Genomic DNA, 19,549 nt, shown 5'->3' on the forward strand with positions numbered 1-19,549 from the left:
AACCTGTTAAGAGCAGATTGGACAGCTTGAGTTAATTTCACACAACAGCTAACTAGGCGTTTACTGTAATGTGGATATCAGCCTCTGAGAATGATGTCTCCTGGTGGTGACATAATGCCCTGTTAATACCCTGAATGGACCTTGCTTTAGTAGTCTTGTTTGCTCTGTTGCTGGAAGAGCCGTAGGGCATGGTGAGCTTTCCTCATGATACTTCGTCGTTGTTTAATAGTTCCAATCATTTGTTCAACTTATCCTGATGTCTCTGGTTGATGTGGACAATGAAAATGCCATTCAATGTTCATCAATCAACATAATTCTTGGCAAACACTTCCAATGAAATGTGTTCCTTGGTCAGAATCAATGGAACATGGCAATCCCCATCTAGGAATATAGTCCTGATCAGAGATTTTCTATGTCTGTAGTAGTGGCAGCCTTTGCTGGAGTAGCTTCTATCCATTTGAAGATATGTCCATTATTACCATTATGACTGAGTATCCTTGACACTTTGGCAAATAAATGTATTCCACTTATAAGTGTAAAAGTGGGACAGGAGCAATTGATTGTGGTAGCTTTTCTGCTGCGTTTTTCAAGCATTTCTGGAGTTTGTGCCCTGAATTTGTATTCTGTGTACAAGTCAGGTGAATCTGTCAATCATCTGTTGCACTACAATGTTTCCTCGAGAGTGTATTTATTTTGCTAGATAAGGAAGCAATGTGGTTGGAGCTTACATTTATGACTATTGCCATATCTCCATACTCCATCATTGTTTAATTTCCCATAATTCTCCATCCAGTTTTTCTGTGGAGAGCATTGAAGTTGAATCTCTTGAATATCCTGTATGTTTGTATGTGACAGAGTTCAACTTTGTTTCCATAATTTCAGTTAGGTTCACTGTATATGTTCTATATTTATTTCTTTTATTTCTTCCCCATGTTGCCTTTTTGTTTGAAATTTCATGTGCGAGTGCTTTTCCATTGTTGTCATTTTGGAGTAGCTTTTACATTTAATACAGCAACTTCTAATGGCAGTTGTATATAACATCCATTAGTTCTTGTACTAGTTGGTCATTCTTGATTGATTTTCCTACAGCCATAAGAAATCCTCTTTGTCTCCATAAGTTTCCAAAGTCGTATCTAGAATCAGTGCAGATATTAGCTGATCTTCCTTCTGCCAACTTACTGGTTTCAATCAAATCTTGTGGTGCCAGGTACCAGGAGTCATGCTTCCTTATGCCAGCATTTCAATTTCAGAAACAACTGCGTGTTCATTGGAATTCCTCTCTCAATCATTGAAATTGTCAGAGTAATAACCAATAGGATGCCATTGGTCTCCATGTTGTTAAGTTAAGTCTGCACCCATGTGTTTCTCATTGACATAGAGTAAATCATTTACCTGTATCAGGGATTCTTATTGCAGGTGTAGTAGACAATGTCACCTTTAAGGTTTGAAAAGCTTTCAGTTGTTCTTCACTAAGAGTCACAGGGTCATCTGAGCACCTCAGCAGATTGTTGAATGGATGAGCAATAGTTGATGAATCTACTTGTAGCTTGTTAATACATTGAATAACAATGGTTTCATCTTCAATCCTGTGTGTCTTCACTTTCTGGTTTTTATTTGAATAAACTATGATATAGCTGTCAATCTTGTTATTTCATCTCTATCATTGTCAAGAGTCACTAGGAGCCACATGTCATGTCCATCCTGTAATTCCATGGATGCTGTCGCTGTATCAGGAGACTGTCCGATGTAGGCTTCAAATCTCTGAAGTTAGCATGATAGTGGTGTGTAGAGAGACTGTTTGATGTGAGCTGTAATTGCTTGTTGTAGGTGTTTCCTGAAGCAGAGCACCAGGAGTAGCATCACTATTAGTGTCTCTAGCAGAACCGCCCACTTGAAGTCATGGCTGCATTTTTCTATTTTGTTTCAGTTCACTTTGAAACTCTACATTTTACATTGATTTTATCATGTATTTTCGCTCATTCGGTTAATGCAAACATTTGCTCCTTAGACTCTTTATCGTCTCTGTCATGCTGCTTTTGTAGATTATCACAAATTTCATGTTTCTTTCGATTAGTCAGAGACTTTACTTGTCCTTTTAACTTTCATATATTTCGTGCTCGTGTATTCAATCAAGCCGAAATGCTGTCTTTAAATAAGTGGCGGCCATTTCCTGGATCTTAACACATGCCACCTTATTTTTAATAAATTTAACATTGTTGGTATATTTCGTCCTGACCTTTCCATTTTTATCAAACGGAGGTGTTTTATTCAGGTAAGAGTTCTTAGTATATTTCACAACTTTGGTCATTGTTTCAATTCAGTCTTAATTTGTATGTAGTTTTATAACTTTGACAGTGATCTCGAAATATTAATAGATTGTAACCAAATAGCAAATAGATTGTTGCAGCAACCAAACAGATTTCAAGCACATAGGTTGATCCATCAACCAAACATATTCCAATCAAATAGATTTTGCAACCACTATTTTCCACGAGGTACCAGAATAGATCACTTTGCAACCAAAACTAGCTCATGTTGTTGCTTGAATTAAGTCACTGGCCTGGAGATTCATTGAGTACTCCAGCCACCCCAACCACAAACTCTTTCAGCTGCTTTTGTCTGGCAAGTGGCACCACCGCATTAAGGCCAGGACAAACAGGGACTGGGACAGCTTCTTTCATCGGGACATCAGATTTATCAATACACTTTGATCTGACTGTACATGCATGTATACAAAACAATTATGTGTACAATTTTAGTGTTTGGGCAATATTTTCCCACATATCCCCCCTTAATTGCTTGTACATTGCGACGGAAATGCAACGTAAAGATTTTTACTCTCTTGGATGAAAGAAATAAGATAAATACAAATACAAATCATATGGAGATGCTTTCGGTCGAAGGACCTGCCAATGTGCAGTGCTGCACACATTTTATGTGCTAAAGATCAAAGAAAATTCAACAAAATTGAAACAAATCCATATTTACAATCTTCCCACCATCACATCCAAAACAAGTGTTAATCACTGTCTTATCCAGGCAATGGAATGTTGATTGATCTCATACATATGCAGACAATCAGCTGTTGTTCTGAGCTGCATTAAAGTCACATTCACAATCTATATTCAGATATGAAGACTGGTGGCCCAAGATATCTGCTATATGCACTAAACCCAAAAATTGTTAGTTTAGGACCAAATAGATTGCAACCACACTTCTTAATGTCTTAATAGATACTGTTCAAGTTGTATTGATTAAGAAAACTACACATTACTAGCTCATAGATATGCATCCCAATACACCAGAAATCCTGTTTTCACTTTTACATCCATGAAATGCTTCCTTGTACCAATGAAGTTTCAGTGTTGATTATTATTATTCGCCAAGCATCAACTTCTGGAAGTTCAAGGAATAGAATTCAGGTAGTTACTGTCCTGTTCAGGTACTCACTTGTCCTGTTGTCCTGGAAGTTTTACTGTAATGATAGATGACATTTGAGTGAATGAAAAGTTGAGCTGTGGCAGCTTCATGGCATATACCTACAAAACAGACCAGAAAATTTGGAAGCTTGATTCTTCTGGTATGCATAACCTTTTAATGTACAAATAGTTTTAATTAGTGTCTTACATTCTCTGGCAATACTAATCATCTTATAAAACAGTGGTGTCTCTATACTTAAGGCTTTAACTAATGTTAAAGGTTAAAAATACATTTTAACGTTCTCCTACTTTCTCAACTTCTTTAAATATTTAGTTTTCTTGTTTTTTTTAAGGAGATACACAACTGAATGACCTGCTTCTGCAGAATGTGAATCCTTTTTGGCAAGTGCTTTGCTAAAATGGATTCTTAACTCCAGTGCTGAAACCCATAGAAAGTCAATGAGCTAGAATAATTATAATGGGGAGAAAAAGCACCTTTGTGTTTACTGTTGGAAGCAATGTATGGACTAATGAATCAGTTTATCAGTATGAGTTTACTGCTTGAGAAGAACTTGCATTTAGAATGTTTATGAAGCATAATTTTGGTGGTTAATAGTTATGCTCATAACTGATGTAAGAACTCAATTTATTGCTGTGAGATGTAGTCTCAGAGATGTAGTTAACTCAATTTAGAGAAAAAATCCAATTAAGTGTGTTTCAGAACATAGTGCCATCATGTAAGGAAGGGATTAAAAGAGTCATGATCTCAAAGGACAGAAAAAAACTTGACAGCTGGCAAATCTCACCCCTGGTTTAGAAATATGAAAAAATTAATATGAATTAAAATAAAATACTCATCTTAAGAGAATATACCTGTAATAATTAAATTAAAGCATGTCTAATCATTGCATTGGTGTAGGCATTGCTTCAATTTGTGCTTTATTGGACTCAAGGAGTCAATAAGAGGACAGTGGTAAAATAACAGCAGCATACCACCCTCTTCAACTTAGTGTAAAAATCTTACAGTCATCATTGTTATGTGGAGAACTATCAGCAATTAAGCTGCTAAATATCATTTTTTCACTAAACAAGGGATGATGTTTTACAGTGTAGTTTGCTCCAATTGTTAATCTTGTGTTGGAGCTCTTCTGCAGGTTTCACTAGATTTTACTGCGATAAATTTAGGAACGCAGTTGTATTATCATATAATGACGACATTTGTAAATGTAATCAAAAGAATTAAGGGAGTTTAAAATTGTGTAAATTTTATATAATTGGGTTCATTCATTTTCTTCCCAAAGTGGACTAGATACAACTTTTCTGTAAATATAGTAGCTCCCATGCGGTTGAGGCAATGTCAGAAGTTTGAATTATCCATTCTCTGCAGCTGGATTATTGGATACCCATTTAATAGTGTCATTTAAGAGAAATAAAGTAATCAATTTAATTCCCCTTTGCCTCTAATTTGTATTTTGTGTTTTATTTGATTGCAGAGCTTAGTTCTGAAAATGTAAGGACTTGTTTCCAGATAATAAATGCTTACATTTTCTTGACCTCTTCAGAATTTTTACAGGTAACTATAAAAATCTTATTTTCACCACTATCAATACCATTTTGATAACCAGAGTTGCGAAGTGTCGTATAATTTTCAAGTTTTCTTTTATTAATTTACCGATGTTACTGTTCCTTCATATTGTCAAGCATATTTGTTCCTTTCATGGTTTCCTAATACCAGGCAGACAAAAACTAATTTTGCATTCCAAATAAATATTAAATAGATACTTGTTTGTAATTGATTTTAAAGTAAAAGTTTTTACATTTATCTGTATCTAAAATCTGAACATTGTTTGGGTTGTTATGTAGTGAGTAAGCTCTGTACTGAGTTAACACACAAATTTTGTCATCCCATTGCCAATGTATGGTGTCAGGTCCAATTTTCTGTTCTTGGAATTTAAGATGTTCCAGTGTACATCACATTGCACCATTCTTTCTCTATTACTAAAGCTTCTTTGCTAGTTCTGAACATTTGTCTGCAGATTTTGGATAGTCCCCCATCCTCTTTTGTTTCATTTGACTTACTTTAACCAAATAATTTACAGATACAGCTTATTGTTAAGTTCTCGGGCTGTTGAACAGCATTAAAGGACTGGAAATAGTGACCCATTTTATCATATCCTATGTCCCACCTGAGAATCAAAAGGTGCTGTAGCGCTGAATCAAATATTTTGTATTTTAGTAGATCGTTACTGTGTTTGCTTACTAGGTTTTATGAGATTAAAGCATTAATAATATCTTAGGTATTTATAGGCTTTTACAAATTGAGCAAGCAGCTCTTTGCCTACATGGCAGCAAAGTACTTTGTATAATGCTTTACATTACCAACGACCTCTGTTCAATCCTCGGCCCTGCCTGTAAGGAGTTTGTACATTTTCCTCATGACCATGTGGGTTTCCTCCAGGTTTCTTCCCACAATTGGTAGGTTGACTGGTAAATTGTTCTTTGATTAGGCTAGGGTTAAATCGGGTTACTGGACAACGTGGCTCGAAGAGCCAAAAGGGCTTATTCCACGCTGCATCTCAATAAATAAATAACTGAGGAGCAAATAAAACTCAAATGTTAGCAAAGTGAAACCAAGCTGAATCTGTTTAAGTATTAACTGAAATTGGAACTTACCCTCACCACTGGGCTCGACTAAAGGAAAATCCTTGGAACACATACATGCTTGGTCTAAGTATAGTTAAACTTGGCTTTCTGTGGTAGCAGTACTGAGCTGGCAGTGTTCACCACTGTTTTGCTGGGATTCTCCTGTCATCTGCTGAGAAATTGCCACTTGAATGGTGCATCATGTTGATTCTGCAAGAAGACCAAATCCTATTCATTTTGGTGGTTATTGTAGCCTTGACTTGAAACGAATAATCTGCTTTAAAATAATGTATTTTTTTTACATTTTAAAAAATATTTAGTTTTTAATATTTCAATTTTAATTGATTTTGAATCTATCCATGCCATACATTTTTAAAACTTTTAAATTCAGTAACAGCTTTCACAAGGCAGATCTCTACATTGGCTTAAGTCTGTAATGAGTTTTTTTTTAAAGATCTAGGACCATTATATTATTCACCATCAGTCTATCTGTAACTTGGATCTTTCCTCTGAATTCTTGTGCAGAGGACCTGCAAGATAAATCCTCTGCATCTGGTCCATATCATCAAAGGTTTTGGAAGCATTTTTAGGCTACATATCAGGACCAGGATAATATAGGCTGAGTTCATCCCATCTGCATTTTTTATAATATGGGAAAGTAAGCATATATCTGGTAAGATAGTGCTAATGTGTGTCGTTACATTGCGAATTGTATTCTTTTTGTGATAAAGTAATCACATGTAAATTTACTATGAGGATGTTCTCTTTTCACTTGGTTAGACATATTGCCAGGGTAGAAACATGTAATCATAGAAGCTACGAGGAATATGATAGTGTGAATAACTGGGGAAATGATGCAGATTTGCAGTTGCTTCTGCAGACTTGCACCTATGGAAGTAGCCCTGCATGACTGGATAATACAGTAAACTTGAATGATTCTGCAGTCAGTCCAGCATGATTGTGCTTGGTTTTCAGTGATCTTGCCTGATCTGCCTTTCACAATAAAGGTGGCAATTATCTCCTGGAAAATGTCCTGACTACTTCTGATCCTTAATGCAATATGTAATGGGTCAGCATGTTTTAGATTTCCTAATTTATTATTATTTCAAATATCCTATTTATAAGCAAGCTTTTAAACTTTATTAAACAAAATTATTTTTATGACTGTAGATGTGTGTTCTTGATAGACCAAGTATTTGGACTAACAGCATACAGAGTTTTTAAACCAGAATAACTTGCAGATGTACTTAAAAGCAAAATATTTTTATAGGTTCTGGAAATCTAAGCTTAAAGCAAGAAATGCTGCAAATAGTCATGAGGTAGGCAGAATCTCTGATTGTAGATGGTGTCTGACGTGCAGAGAATTTCTGGCATTTTGTGTTCTACCCTGAAGATCAGTTGACCATTGACATCTGGTGGAAGTGTGGGAGACTAACTTAAAGGTTCATTGTGAGATGAAAATGGAAGCACACCAACTTCATGATTTGCCTGGAGGCTTCATCCTGAGCTTTCAAGAAGCAATGAATGCACCAGCTTTTTCTTCATTTGTTTGTATGAGGGTTTATAAGCATTAATCACCCAATTGTCAGTGAGACCTTGTCTGACCTTCCTCTGCCTTGTGAGCCACAGAGCACAACATTCAACAGATGACCTTGAGCTGTCTTCTCGTCAGGATCCATTGGTCTGCAGTGACTTCAGGCCTATTCCTTCTTGATTGTGCTCCCATGATCCTGAGAAGATTTTTCTGAGGAAGCTATCCCCACTTTTGCTTGATGTATACCAACCAGCTTTTACTGATACAGCAATTTAGTTTTTGGGACGGCAGCTTGTTTTTACCAACAGTGTAATGTTTTTTTTAACCGGAAGTGATATTGGCTTTGCTTGATTTTTTACCTCAAGTTGTCTGTGCAGGTTTCATGAGCTGCTGAGGAAGAGAGTATAATTTGCTGCAAGGATCACTGTAGTTTTATGTTTACTGATTTGGTTGAAGGGACCAAGTATAATGTATGTAAATTTGTTAATAATCCAAAGACAGCTAGTAGTTTGACTTGTGAAAATTATGCATAGGATTTTGCTGACATGGGTGTATTAATTGATTGGGCAAGGATGTGGAGATGGAACATAATCTGAAAAACTACTAAATCATCCACATTAGTGGAAGAAAAGTATTTTGTTTTTGGATTGGTAGAATATTGAAAATAGTTCATTTTCAGAGGCACCTGGGTTTCCTTGTATGCAAGTTACCGAAGGCTCACATGCAGGTACATAAAGTAATTGGCTGGACAAGTGAATTTGAATGCAAGAATAAAGTTATCTTACTGAAATTATACCATGGTGACAATACAGCTGAAATATTGTATGCATGTTCTGTCTTTCTACCCTTGTTATACTTGAAATAAGCTGAGGGTTTGGCCATTGAGGAATGAAAAGTAAAATTGTCACTAGAAGAAGAGGGAAATCTTTAGAATTCTGCATTTGAGTGATGTGCAAGTGTAGTTACTGAGAATATTTGAAATAGAGGTTGATAGGCTTTGTATATTAAGGGAAGCAATTGATGTGCGTTTACCACAAGACAACATGCTGAGTTAAAAGAAAAATAAACTAGTTTTGCTTATAGCTGATAAGGTGCTGGGGGCCTATCTCATTTCATTTCAGGTTAGCTGAGTTTATGCAAAGTCAATTGCATAATTTAGAACCTCATTGATGTAGATTTTGGGAGGGATGTTAGTAGCCAGTGACAACTATTTTCTTGATAATATCTTTGTAAACTTGGTACATGAATCAGGGATTTTTCTCATTTTGAGTTGGAATTCATCTGTTGAGTCAGGGATTATTACACTGTCATCAACAATGCGTACATCCTGAAAAGTGATGTTTTTGTTTGAAAATATCTGACATTAAACTGCCTGATATTTATTGTAATGTGTAACATGAAAAAAGGTGATTTAGTAATGTGTTGGAGTGTTATAACATCTGCAAGTCACCCACTGCCAAATTAATGAATTTTTGTTGTGTTATTTCTCCTCGTAGAGATGATTCGGACAATTGAACTTCAGCTTTTACTGGCAGATGTTCCCAGTAAAAGCATGGGTTCAGTTGTGGAATAATATGTTTTTAGGAAAAGATGAACAGGAAAGGTATTCCCAAATGTAAGAAAACACTGTAAATATTGAGTTTGTGAAACACCTTCAGGGAGGTAAAGACATCAGATTGATCACCTTTTGAAGTATTTTCATTTGTCTGTGGGTTTCTTTCTCACACTATAATCACTGACTGTCTGACAGAAGGCTCTGTCACTGCCCTTGTACAGCACTGCAATTATTTCACGACCTCGAATTAACATACAAGTACTTTTTTACATCCAAATGCCAGTCTTAGGATTTGGTACCATTTTTTGTTGGACTGCATCGGGGGGTGCTCTCCCTTGGTACAGCAAACAGTTTTCATACATCATACACACATAAACACACACATTCAAGTCATATATACTTGTTTGTGATAACCAATACGCCAGTTACACCCACACATAGAGTAACAGTTAAGTTTATTAAATTTAATACAAAAATGTTTATTTGTTTTACATTTGTTGTTTGTCAAGCACTCCAGTTGGCCTGTTTGTCTGTTGACTTGTTTGGCAGTTCTGGGTACGCTGCTTCTGGGCCGGTATTATTTGTGCTAGAAAGAAACAGCACATGCACAGTAACAGTGTGCAGAAGGGACATACATGGATAATTGGGGGATGGTATGGAGAAATAGATAAGACGATAAATACAAAGGACACTATGCAATGGTTTAGAACATATTTAGAAATTACGATTTATAAATATGTAGATAATTCTTGTGTATTAATTGATTTTTGCTTTATGATATATGCAAATGAATGGGGCTAAAGAAACAAAAAATGGGCCTCGGAGTATCCCCCAGGAGTGGTTGGAAATAAATCCTAATTGTAGGTGCTTATGATATAAGCTGAGGAGAGAGTTGAATATCGGTTGATCTATGCAAATATATACACAGTACTATGCAAAACTCCTAGGCACATATTAAAATAAAACTGTAAAGTGAAGATGCTTTCAAAAATAATGAAGTGAAACATTTCTAACCATCAAAAAATGATTATAAAGAGCAGTAAATCAAATCAATGTTTGGTGTAACCACCCTTTGCCTTTAAAACTGCATCATTTCTCTTAAGTACAATACTGTGCAGTTTTATAAGAAAATTGGCTGGTAGGTTGTTCCAAGCATTTTGGAGAACTTGCTACAGTTCTTCTGTAGACTTCGGCTGTCTTGTTTGCTTCTGTCTCTCCCAGCAGCCACGATAATGAGCAGGAGATTAGGGCTCTGGAGGCCATACCATCTGTTATAGAGCTCCTTTTTGCTGAAGATAGTTCATCATAATGTCGGCCATGTTGTTTGGGGTCATTGTCCTACTGCAGAATAAAGTTGAGACTGATCGGATGCCCCCCGATGGTATTGCTTGATGGATGAGATTCTGCATTTACTTCTCAGCATTGAGGATTCCATTAATTCTGACCAGATCACCAAAACCATTTGCAGAAATGCAGCCCAAACCTGCCAGGAACCTCCACTGTGCTTCATTCTTGGTTGACACTCATCCATGCTCTTCAGCTTTTCTACAGACAGACTGCTTTGACTTGTCAGTCCAGAGTAATTGCTGCTATTGTTCAACATGCCAGTCCTGGTGTTTTGTGTGTAGGTGAGTCTCCTGATACTGTTTCCACTTTGAAGGAATGGCTTTTTGGCAGCAACTCTTCTAAGAGCACTACTTCTGACAAGACTTCTCCAGACAATGGAGAGATGAATTTGGGTTCCAGTGGTTTCTGTGAGTTCAGAGAAGATATCAGTGTTCAACTTCTTCTGATTTAGGAGGGGCATCAGTTTGATATATCGTTTCATCTGAATAAGTTTCCATTTCTGGTCCTCAATCTTGCTTGTTTCTCTGTGCTTCTTCAGAAGAGCTTGGACAGCACATCTTGAAACTCATATCTGCCGTGAAATTTCTGCTTGGGAGAAATATTGCTGATGCACTCTGGCCACTTTGTGTGCTGGTGCTATGCTCACTGTTGCCGTAGTGTAAGAATTGATTTTTTTTAAGGTTAAACTTAAATCTGCCACATACTTTTTAGTTTGGTTGTCCTTCACCCGTTTTTTTCCCTTCTATAACCATTCCTGTTTCAGTTAATTTATTTAGTTCAGTCAACTCATTATGTCATTGATCATTAGAATCCTGTTTGTTATCATTACTTAATTAATCACTGGGCATGTATATACAAAGTAATCAAGTTTTTATTTGAAAAGTAGTTTATTACCTAATATGTTACTTTCTTTAATGAAATCAAAAAATTATCTGCAGCATTTACAAACCCCATTTCCAGAAAAGTTGGGATATTTTCCAAAATGCAATAAAAACAAAAATCTGTGATATGTTAATTCACGTGAACCTTTATTTAACTGACAAAAGTACAAAGAAAAGATTTTCAATAGTTTTACTGACCAACTTAATTGTATTTTGTAAACAAACACAAATTTAGAATTTGATGGCTGCAACACACTCAACAAAAGTTGGGACAGAGTTAAAATAAGATTGAAAAGTGCACAGAATATTCAAGTAACACCAGTTTGGAAGACTCCACATTAAGCAGGCTAATTGGTAGCAGGTGAGGTATCATGACTGGGTATAAAAGTAGCTTCCATCAAAGGCTCAGTCTTTGCAAGCAAGGATGGGTCGTGGCTCACCCCTTTGTGCCAAAATTCGTGAGAGAATTGTTAGTCAGTTCAAAAGGAACATTTCCCAATGCAAGATTGCAGAGAATTTAGGTCTTTCAACATCCACAGTACATAATATTGTGAAAAGATTCAGAAAATTCAGAGACATCTCAGTGCGTAAAGGGCAAGGCCGGAAACCACTGTTGAATGCGCGTGATCTTCGAGCCCTCAGGCGGCACTGCCTAAGAAACCGTCATTCTACTGTGACAATTATAGCCACCTGGGCTCGGGAGTACTTCGGAAAACCATTGTCACTTAACACAGTCTGTCACTGCATTCAGAAATGCAACTTGAAACTGTATTACGCAAGGAGGAAGCCATACATCAACTCTATGCAGAAACGCCGGTGAGTTCTCTGGGCCCGAGCTCATCTCAGATGGACTGAAAGACTGTGGAACCGTGTGCTGTGGTCAGATGAGTCCACATTTCAGCTAGTTTTCGGAAAAAACTGGCATCGAGTTCTCCGTGCCAAAGAGGAAAACGACCATCCTGATTGTTATCAGCGAAAGGTGCAAAAGCCAGCATCTGTGATGGCATGGGGGTGCATCAGTGCCCATGGCATGGGTGAGTTGCATGTATGTGAAGGTACCATTGACTCTGAGGCGTATATTAGGATTTTAGGGAGACATATGTTGCAATCAAGGCAACGTCTCTTCCCAGGACATCCATGCTTATTTCAGCAGGACAATGCCAGATCACATTCTGCATGGGCTACAACAGCGTGGCTTTGTAGACACAGAGTGCGTGTGCTTGACTGGCCTGCTGCCAGTCCAGATCTATCTCCTATTGAAAATGTATGGCACATCATGAAGAGGAGAATCAGACAACGGAGACCACGGACTGTTGAGCAGCTGAAGTCTTATCAAGCAAGAATGGACAAAATTTCCAATTGCAAATCTACTACAATTAGTATCCTCAGTTCCAAAACGATTAAAAAGTGTTTTTAAAAGGAAAGGTGATGTAACACAATGGTAAACATGCCTCTGTCCCAACTTTTTTTGAGTCTGTTGCAGCCATCAAATTCTAAATTTGTGTATATTTACAAAATACAATTAAGTTGGTCAGTAAAACTATTGAAAATCATTTCTTTGTACTTTTGTCAGTTAAATAAAGGTTCACGTGAATTAACATATCACAGATTTTTGTTTTTGTTGCATTTTGGAAAATATCCCAACTTTTCTGGAAATGGGGTTTGTAAATATTTGAAAAATGAATGTTTGGAAATCTAAAATTTGCTCTTTTCTCCTGACACTAATGCAGAAGACAAAAAAAACATCTAAATCAAAATTTATATTAAAAATCCAGGGTGCTTTAGACTTTTACACTGTATGTGTATCTATAAATATACATGCCTATAAAAGGTATTCTCCCCACCCCCTCCCTGGAAGTTTTCAAGTTTTATTGTTTTGCAACATTGATTTACAGTGGATTTAATTTGTTGTTTTTATATACCAACAGGAAAAAGTCTTTCATGTCAAAGTGAAAACAAATCTCTACAAAGTGGTCTAAATGAATTACCAATATAAAACACAAAATAATTTATTGTATAAGCATTCACCTCCACCCTCTCCACTTTAATACGACACACAATCATCACTGATGCAGGCAATTGGGTTTAGAAGTCACATAATCTGTGTGCAGACAAAGTGTTTCAATTGATTGTGGTAAAAATACACCTGTATCTGGAAGGTCCAACTGCTGCTCAGCAAGTGTCCTAGCAAAAACTACACCATGAAGACAAAAGAACACTCCAAGCAACTCCACAAGAAGGTATTGAAAAGTGGATACAAGAAAACTCCCAAGTCACTGAATATCCCTTGGAGTACAGTTAACTCAATCATCAAGAAATAGAAAGAATATGGCACAGCTGTAGATCTGCCTAAACAGGCCATCATCAAAATCTGAGTGACTGGGCAAGAAGGGAAGTAGTGAAGGAGGCCTCCAAGAGACCTATGTCAACTCGGGAGGAGTTACAAGCTTCAGTTGCAGAGATGTGAGAGACTGCGCATACAACAACTGTTGCCTGGTTGCTTTACCAGTCTCATCTTTATGGGAGCGCGGCAAAAAAGTCACTGTTGGAAAGAAAAACACACTTGAAATCTCAGACAATGCACACAAAATGCTGGAGGAACTTGCAGGAAGGTTTGTTAGTGCTATTGGGGGGGGGGGGGGGGGTTTAAACTAGATTTGCAGAGGGATGGGAACCAGAGTGACAGAGTAGATAGTGGAGCAGGGGTGAAAATAAATGATATTAAAGTTTCATGCAAAGTCACAAATGGAAGGATTATGTGTGGTGGTAATAATCGGCATAGGTGAGGCCGAATTTGGAGTATTGTGGGGAAGGCTGACGAGCTGAGGATGTGGATTGACAAGTGGAATTATGACATTGTAGCATTAGTGAAACTTGGCTACAGGAGGGGAAGGACTGGCAGCTTACTGTTCCAGGGTTCCAATGTTTCAGACGTGATAGAGGCAGAGGAATGGGGTGGGGGTGGGGGGGGTGGCATTGCTAGTCAGGGAAAATGTTACAGCAGTGCTCAGACAGGACAGAATAGAGGGCTTGTCTACCAAGGCCATATGGGTGGAGCTGAGAAGCAGGAAAGGTATGACCAAATTAATGGGGTTGTATTATAGACCACCCAGTAGTCAGCGAGAATTGGAGGAGCAAATCTGCAGAGAGATAGCAGACAACTGCAGGAAACATAAAGTTGTGATAGTAGGGGATTTTAATTTTCCACATATTGATTGGAGCTCCCATACTGTTAAAGGTCTAGCCAGGTTAGAGTTTGTAAAATGTGTTCAGGAAAGTTTTCTAAATCAATATATAGAGATACTGACTAGAGAGGATGCAATATTAGATCTCCTATTAGGAAACGAGTTAGAACAGGTGACGGATGTGTGTGTAGGGGAACACTTTGGTTCCAGTGATCATAACACCATTAGTTTCAACTTGATCAAGGAAAAAGATAGATCTGGTCCTCGGGTTGAGGTTCTAAACTGGAAAAAGGCCAAATCTGAAGAAATGAGAAAGGATCTAAAAAGCGTGGATTGGGACAAGTTGTTCTCTGGCAAGCATGTCATTGGTAAGTGGGAGGCCTGCAAAGGAAAAATTTTGAGAGTGTGGAGTTTGTATGTTCCTGTCAGGATTAAAGGCAAAGTGAATAAGAATAAGGAACCTTGGTTCTCTAGGGATATTGGAACTCTGATAAAGAAGAAGAGAGAGATGTATGACACGTATAGAAAACAGGGAGCAAATAAGGTGCTTGAGGAATATAAGAAGTGCAAAAAAATACTTTAAAAAAATCAGGAGGACTAAAGAAGACATGAGGTAGCTTTGGCAGTCAAGGTGAAGGGTAATCCAAAGAGCTTCTACAGGTATATTAAGAGCAAAAGGATAGTAAGGGATAAAATTGGTCCTCTTGAAGATCAGAGTGGGCGGCTATGTATGGAACCAAAAGAAATGGGGGAGATCTTAAATGGGTTTTTTGCATCTGTATTTACTAAGGAAACTGGCATGGAGTCAATGGAAATGAGGCAAACAAGTTGTGAAGTCATGGAACCTATACAGATTGAAGAGGAGGAGGTGTTTGCTATCTTGAGGCAAATCAGAGTAGATAAATCCCTAGGACCTGACAGGGTATTCCCTCAGACCTTGAAGGAGACTAGTGTTGAAATTGCAGGGGCCCTGGCAGATATATTTAAAATGTTGGTATCTATGGGTGAGGTGCCGGAGGATTGGAGGATAGCTCATGTTGTTCCGTAGTTTAAAAAAGGCTCAAAAGGTAATCCGGGAAATTATAGGCCGGTAAATTTGGCGTCGGTAGTAGGTAAATTATTGGAAGGAGTACTAAGAGATAGGATCTACAAGTATATGGATGGACAGGGACTTATTAGGGAGAGTCAACACAGCTTTGTGCGTGGTAGGTCATGTTTAACAAATCTATTAGAGTTTTTCGAGGAGGTTACAAGGAAAGTGGATGAAGGGAAGGCGGTGGATGTTGTCTACATGGACTTCAGTAAGGCCTTTGACAAGGTCCCCCATGAGAGGTTAGTTAGGAAGATTCAGTCGCTAGGTATCGATGGTGAGGTAGTAAATTGGATTAGACATTCGCTGAATGGGAGAAGTCAGAGAGTGGTAGTGGAGGATTGCTTCTCTGAGTGGAGGACTGTGACTAGTGGTGTGCCACAGGGATCAGTGCTGGATCCATTGTTGTTTGTCATCTATATCAATGATCTGGATGATAATGTGGTAAATTGGATCAGCAGATTTGCTGATGATACAAAGATTGGAGGTGTAGTGGACAGTGAGGAAGGTTTTCAAAGCTTGCAGAGGGATCTGGACCAGCTGGAAAAATGAGCTGAAAAATGGCAGATGGAGTTTAATACAGATAAGTGTGAAGTATTGCACTTTGGAAGGACAAACCAAGGTAGAACATACAAGATAAATGGACACTGAGGAGTGCAGTAGAACAGAGGGATCTAGGAATACAGATACAAAATTCCCTAAAAGTGGCATCACAGGTAGATAGGGTAGTAAAGAGAGCTTTTGGTACATTGGCCTTTATAAATCAAAGTATTGAGTATAAGAGTTGGAATGTTATGGTGAGGTGTATAAGGCATTAGTGAGGCTGAATTTGGAGTATTGTGTACAGTTTTGGTGACTGAATTACAGGAAGGATATTAATAAGGTTGAAAGAGTGCAGAGAAGGTTTACAAGGATGTTGCCAGGACTTGAGAAACGGAGTTACAGAGAAAGGTTGAATAGGTTAGGACTTTATTCCCTGGAGCATAGAAGAATGAGGGGAGACTTGATAGAGGTATATAAAATTATGATGGGTATAGATAGAGTGAATGCAAGCAGGCTTTTTCCACTGAGGCGAGGGGAGAAAAAACCAGAGGACATGGGTTAAGGGTGAAGGGGGAAAAGTTTAAATGGAACATAAGGGGGGGGGGGGGGCTTCTTCACACAGAGAGTGCTGGGAGTGTGGAATGAGCTGCCTGATGAAGTTGTAAATGTGGACTCACTTTTAACACTTTTACATAGGTGAGAGGTGTATGGAGGGATATGGGCCAGGTGCAGGTCAGTGGGACTAGGTAGAAAAACAGTTCGGCACAGCCAAGAAGGGCCAAAAGGCCTGTTTCTGTGCTGTAATGTTCTATGGTTCTAACTCAGCAGCCCAGGTAGCATCTATGGAAATAGATGTCTGGCCTGCTGAGTTCCTCCAGGACTTTATGTGTGTTGCTTGGATTTCCAGCATCTGCAGATTTTCTCTTGTGTATGAACTCTCAGATAGAGTTTGCCAGAAGGCATGTGGGAGACTGTGAAGTCGGTTGGAAGAAGATTCTGTGGTCTGATGAAACCAAAATTGAGTTTTTGGCCATCAAACTAAACGCTATGTTTGGTGTAACCCAAACACCGCACATCATCAAAAGCACACCATCCCTACCATGAAGCATGGTGGTGACTGCATCATGCTGTGGGGGATGCTTCACTGCAGCAGGCCCTGGAAGAGGGTAAATCAAATGCAGCAAAATACAGGGAAATCCTGATGTAGTCTGCAAGAGAACTGCAACTTGGAAGAAAACTTTTTTTCCAGCAAGACAATGACCCCAAGCACAAAGCCAAAGCTACACAGGAATGGCCTAAAAACAACCAAGTTAATGTCCTGGAGTGGCCAAGTCAGAGTCCAGGACTCAATCCAACTGAGAATTTGTGACTTACTTGAAAAGGGCTGTTCACTCATGATCTCCGTGCAATCTGACAAAGCTTGAACGGTTTTGTAAAGAAGAATGGGGAAAAATTTGCAGAGTCCAGATTTGCTAAACAGATAGAGACCTATCCATACAGTCTCAAGGCTGTAATTACTGTCAAAGGTGCATCTATCAAATACTGACTTCAAGGTGGTGAATATTTATGCCATCAGTTATTTTGTGTTTAATAACTGGACTAAATTTAGACCAATTTCTTTTGATCAGTGTCAAAAAAGCCAAATTAAATCCATTGTGATTCATTGTTGTAATACAATAAAACATGAAAACTTCCAAAGGAGGTTAAATACTTTTTATTGAAACTGTATATATAAAACATCTGCACCTATTTTTGCAGCAGAGCCAGTTTTATTTTGTCAGGAGATGTGGAGTCCATGCAATGACTCCACATCACACTGTCACACTCATTATTTTTACAATCTACAAACTTCAGACTAACGTTGTTGCAATGGCTTTGAGGCTCTTAATCTGATTTTGTTGGCTGTTTTTCTGTGTCTGGCTTTTTAAGTTGAGTTATTCCAGTTAGTTTTGATATTTAATAGTGATGAGGATTTACTACTGTAATAGAAATAGTGTTAATTTTTGTTAATTCACTGACTTTTCAAAGCATAATAATAACTTGAATGGAATGTGTTATGTTTTGACTTCTCATTTTAAGCATCAAAACAAAAAGCTGGTTCTATTCCAATCTGTTAGAAAGGAAGGGCACAATTGTTTCAGCAGTTAATGTTGAGTTAAAACTCATGAGCTGTTTTCACAGTCTTTTGTTCTTACTAACAATTCGTCAATAAAAATGTTTGGTTCATAATTTTATGAAGAGAAAGAATTTTGTGTTCATTTGGAATTTATTTCTAAAAATGTGCCTTATGAAATATAAGTTTTGTACTACTTCAGTATAATAAGCCACTCTTGCTATTAGCTACAGTATTTTCAATTGAATATTGATATTTATGAAAATTTATATGAAATTAGTTGATACAAATGTGAAAATTATTTCTTGCAGAATTTTGCAGCTGCTCTGTGCCAATCCTTCTGTGAACTGATGCAGGATATCACCACTGAAGGACAAGTTCAAGTACTTAAGGTAGTGACTTTAATTTATAAATTGGTAATGTTGAAGAAGCTTTCATTGTTCTCTTACGATTACTATCATAAGCAAATGCTTTAAGAGGCTGGTCAAGGACTACATCTGCAGCATGCTATCACCCAAACTGGACCCCCTACAATTCACCTACCGACACAACTGATCGACGGATGACACAATAGCCACTGCTCTACTAACCGCCCTTACACATCTGGAGTAAAGGATGTATGTGAGAATGCTGTTCTGGGACTACAGTTCAGCATTCAACACCATAATTCCATACAGACTCGACAGGAAGCTCAGAGATCTCGGCCTTCACCCTGCTTTGTACAGTTGGATCCTGGACTTCTTTTCATCATCATCAAATTTGGCAGCGGTCCACCTGGTCTCTTCATCCCGCTGGTCTCTTCATCCCAGCGGAACCCTGGAGTTTAGTTAACCTACCTCAGTGTGGTGGGCATTAGGACCTGGCGCAGCTCTGAATCGGCAATGTTTCTGTTTACGAAAATAATCACGATCACGATTGAAAATAAGGTGGAAGTAATAAAGCGATCAGAAAGAGACGAAACGCTAACGGTCATTGGAAAAGCGTTAGGCTACAGTCGGTCAACGATCGGAACAATTTTAATGGAGCATATGAAAGGCCCTGCCCCGATGAAAGCTACAAGTATTACTAAGCAACGCAGTGGTTCAATTATTGAAATACGTATGTTTCTTAAGTTTTTTATATGCAGAAAAAGATTAAATATATACTATATACTAAGAAAAACATTTGACTAACTGACGCTAAATAATGCTGGATGTACCTGTTCCAACTTCAAATCCAACTTAAAGACAGACACAGGAA

The 19,549-nt window shown here is 38.0% G+C and overlaps 1 protein-coding gene across 4 annotated transcripts in view; it reads left to right on the plus strand.

Moving 5' to 3' along the window:
• Positions 1–19,549, plus strand: part of ipo11 (importin 11) — a 420,430-nt gene that overhangs the window by 177,656 nt on the left and 223,225 nt on the right. For all 4 annotated transcript variants that reach the window (XM_073064510.1, XM_073064512.1, XM_073064513.1 and 1 more), the window contains 2 exons: positions 4,913–4,992; positions 18,622–18,702. In XM_073064510.1, coding sequence (XP_072920611.1) covers positions 4,913–4,992; positions 18,622–18,702 — 161 coding nt within the window. The remainder of the gene's footprint in view (positions 1–4,912; positions 4,993–18,621; positions 18,703–19,549) is intronic.

Source organism: Hemitrygon akajei, chromosome 13 (genome assembly GCF_048418815.1).
Source record: "Hemitrygon akajei chromosome 13, sHemAka1.3, whole genome shotgun sequence".
Taxonomy (NCBI): domain Eukaryota; kingdom Metazoa; phylum Chordata; class Chondrichthyes; order Myliobatiformes; family Dasyatidae; genus Hemitrygon; species Hemitrygon akajei.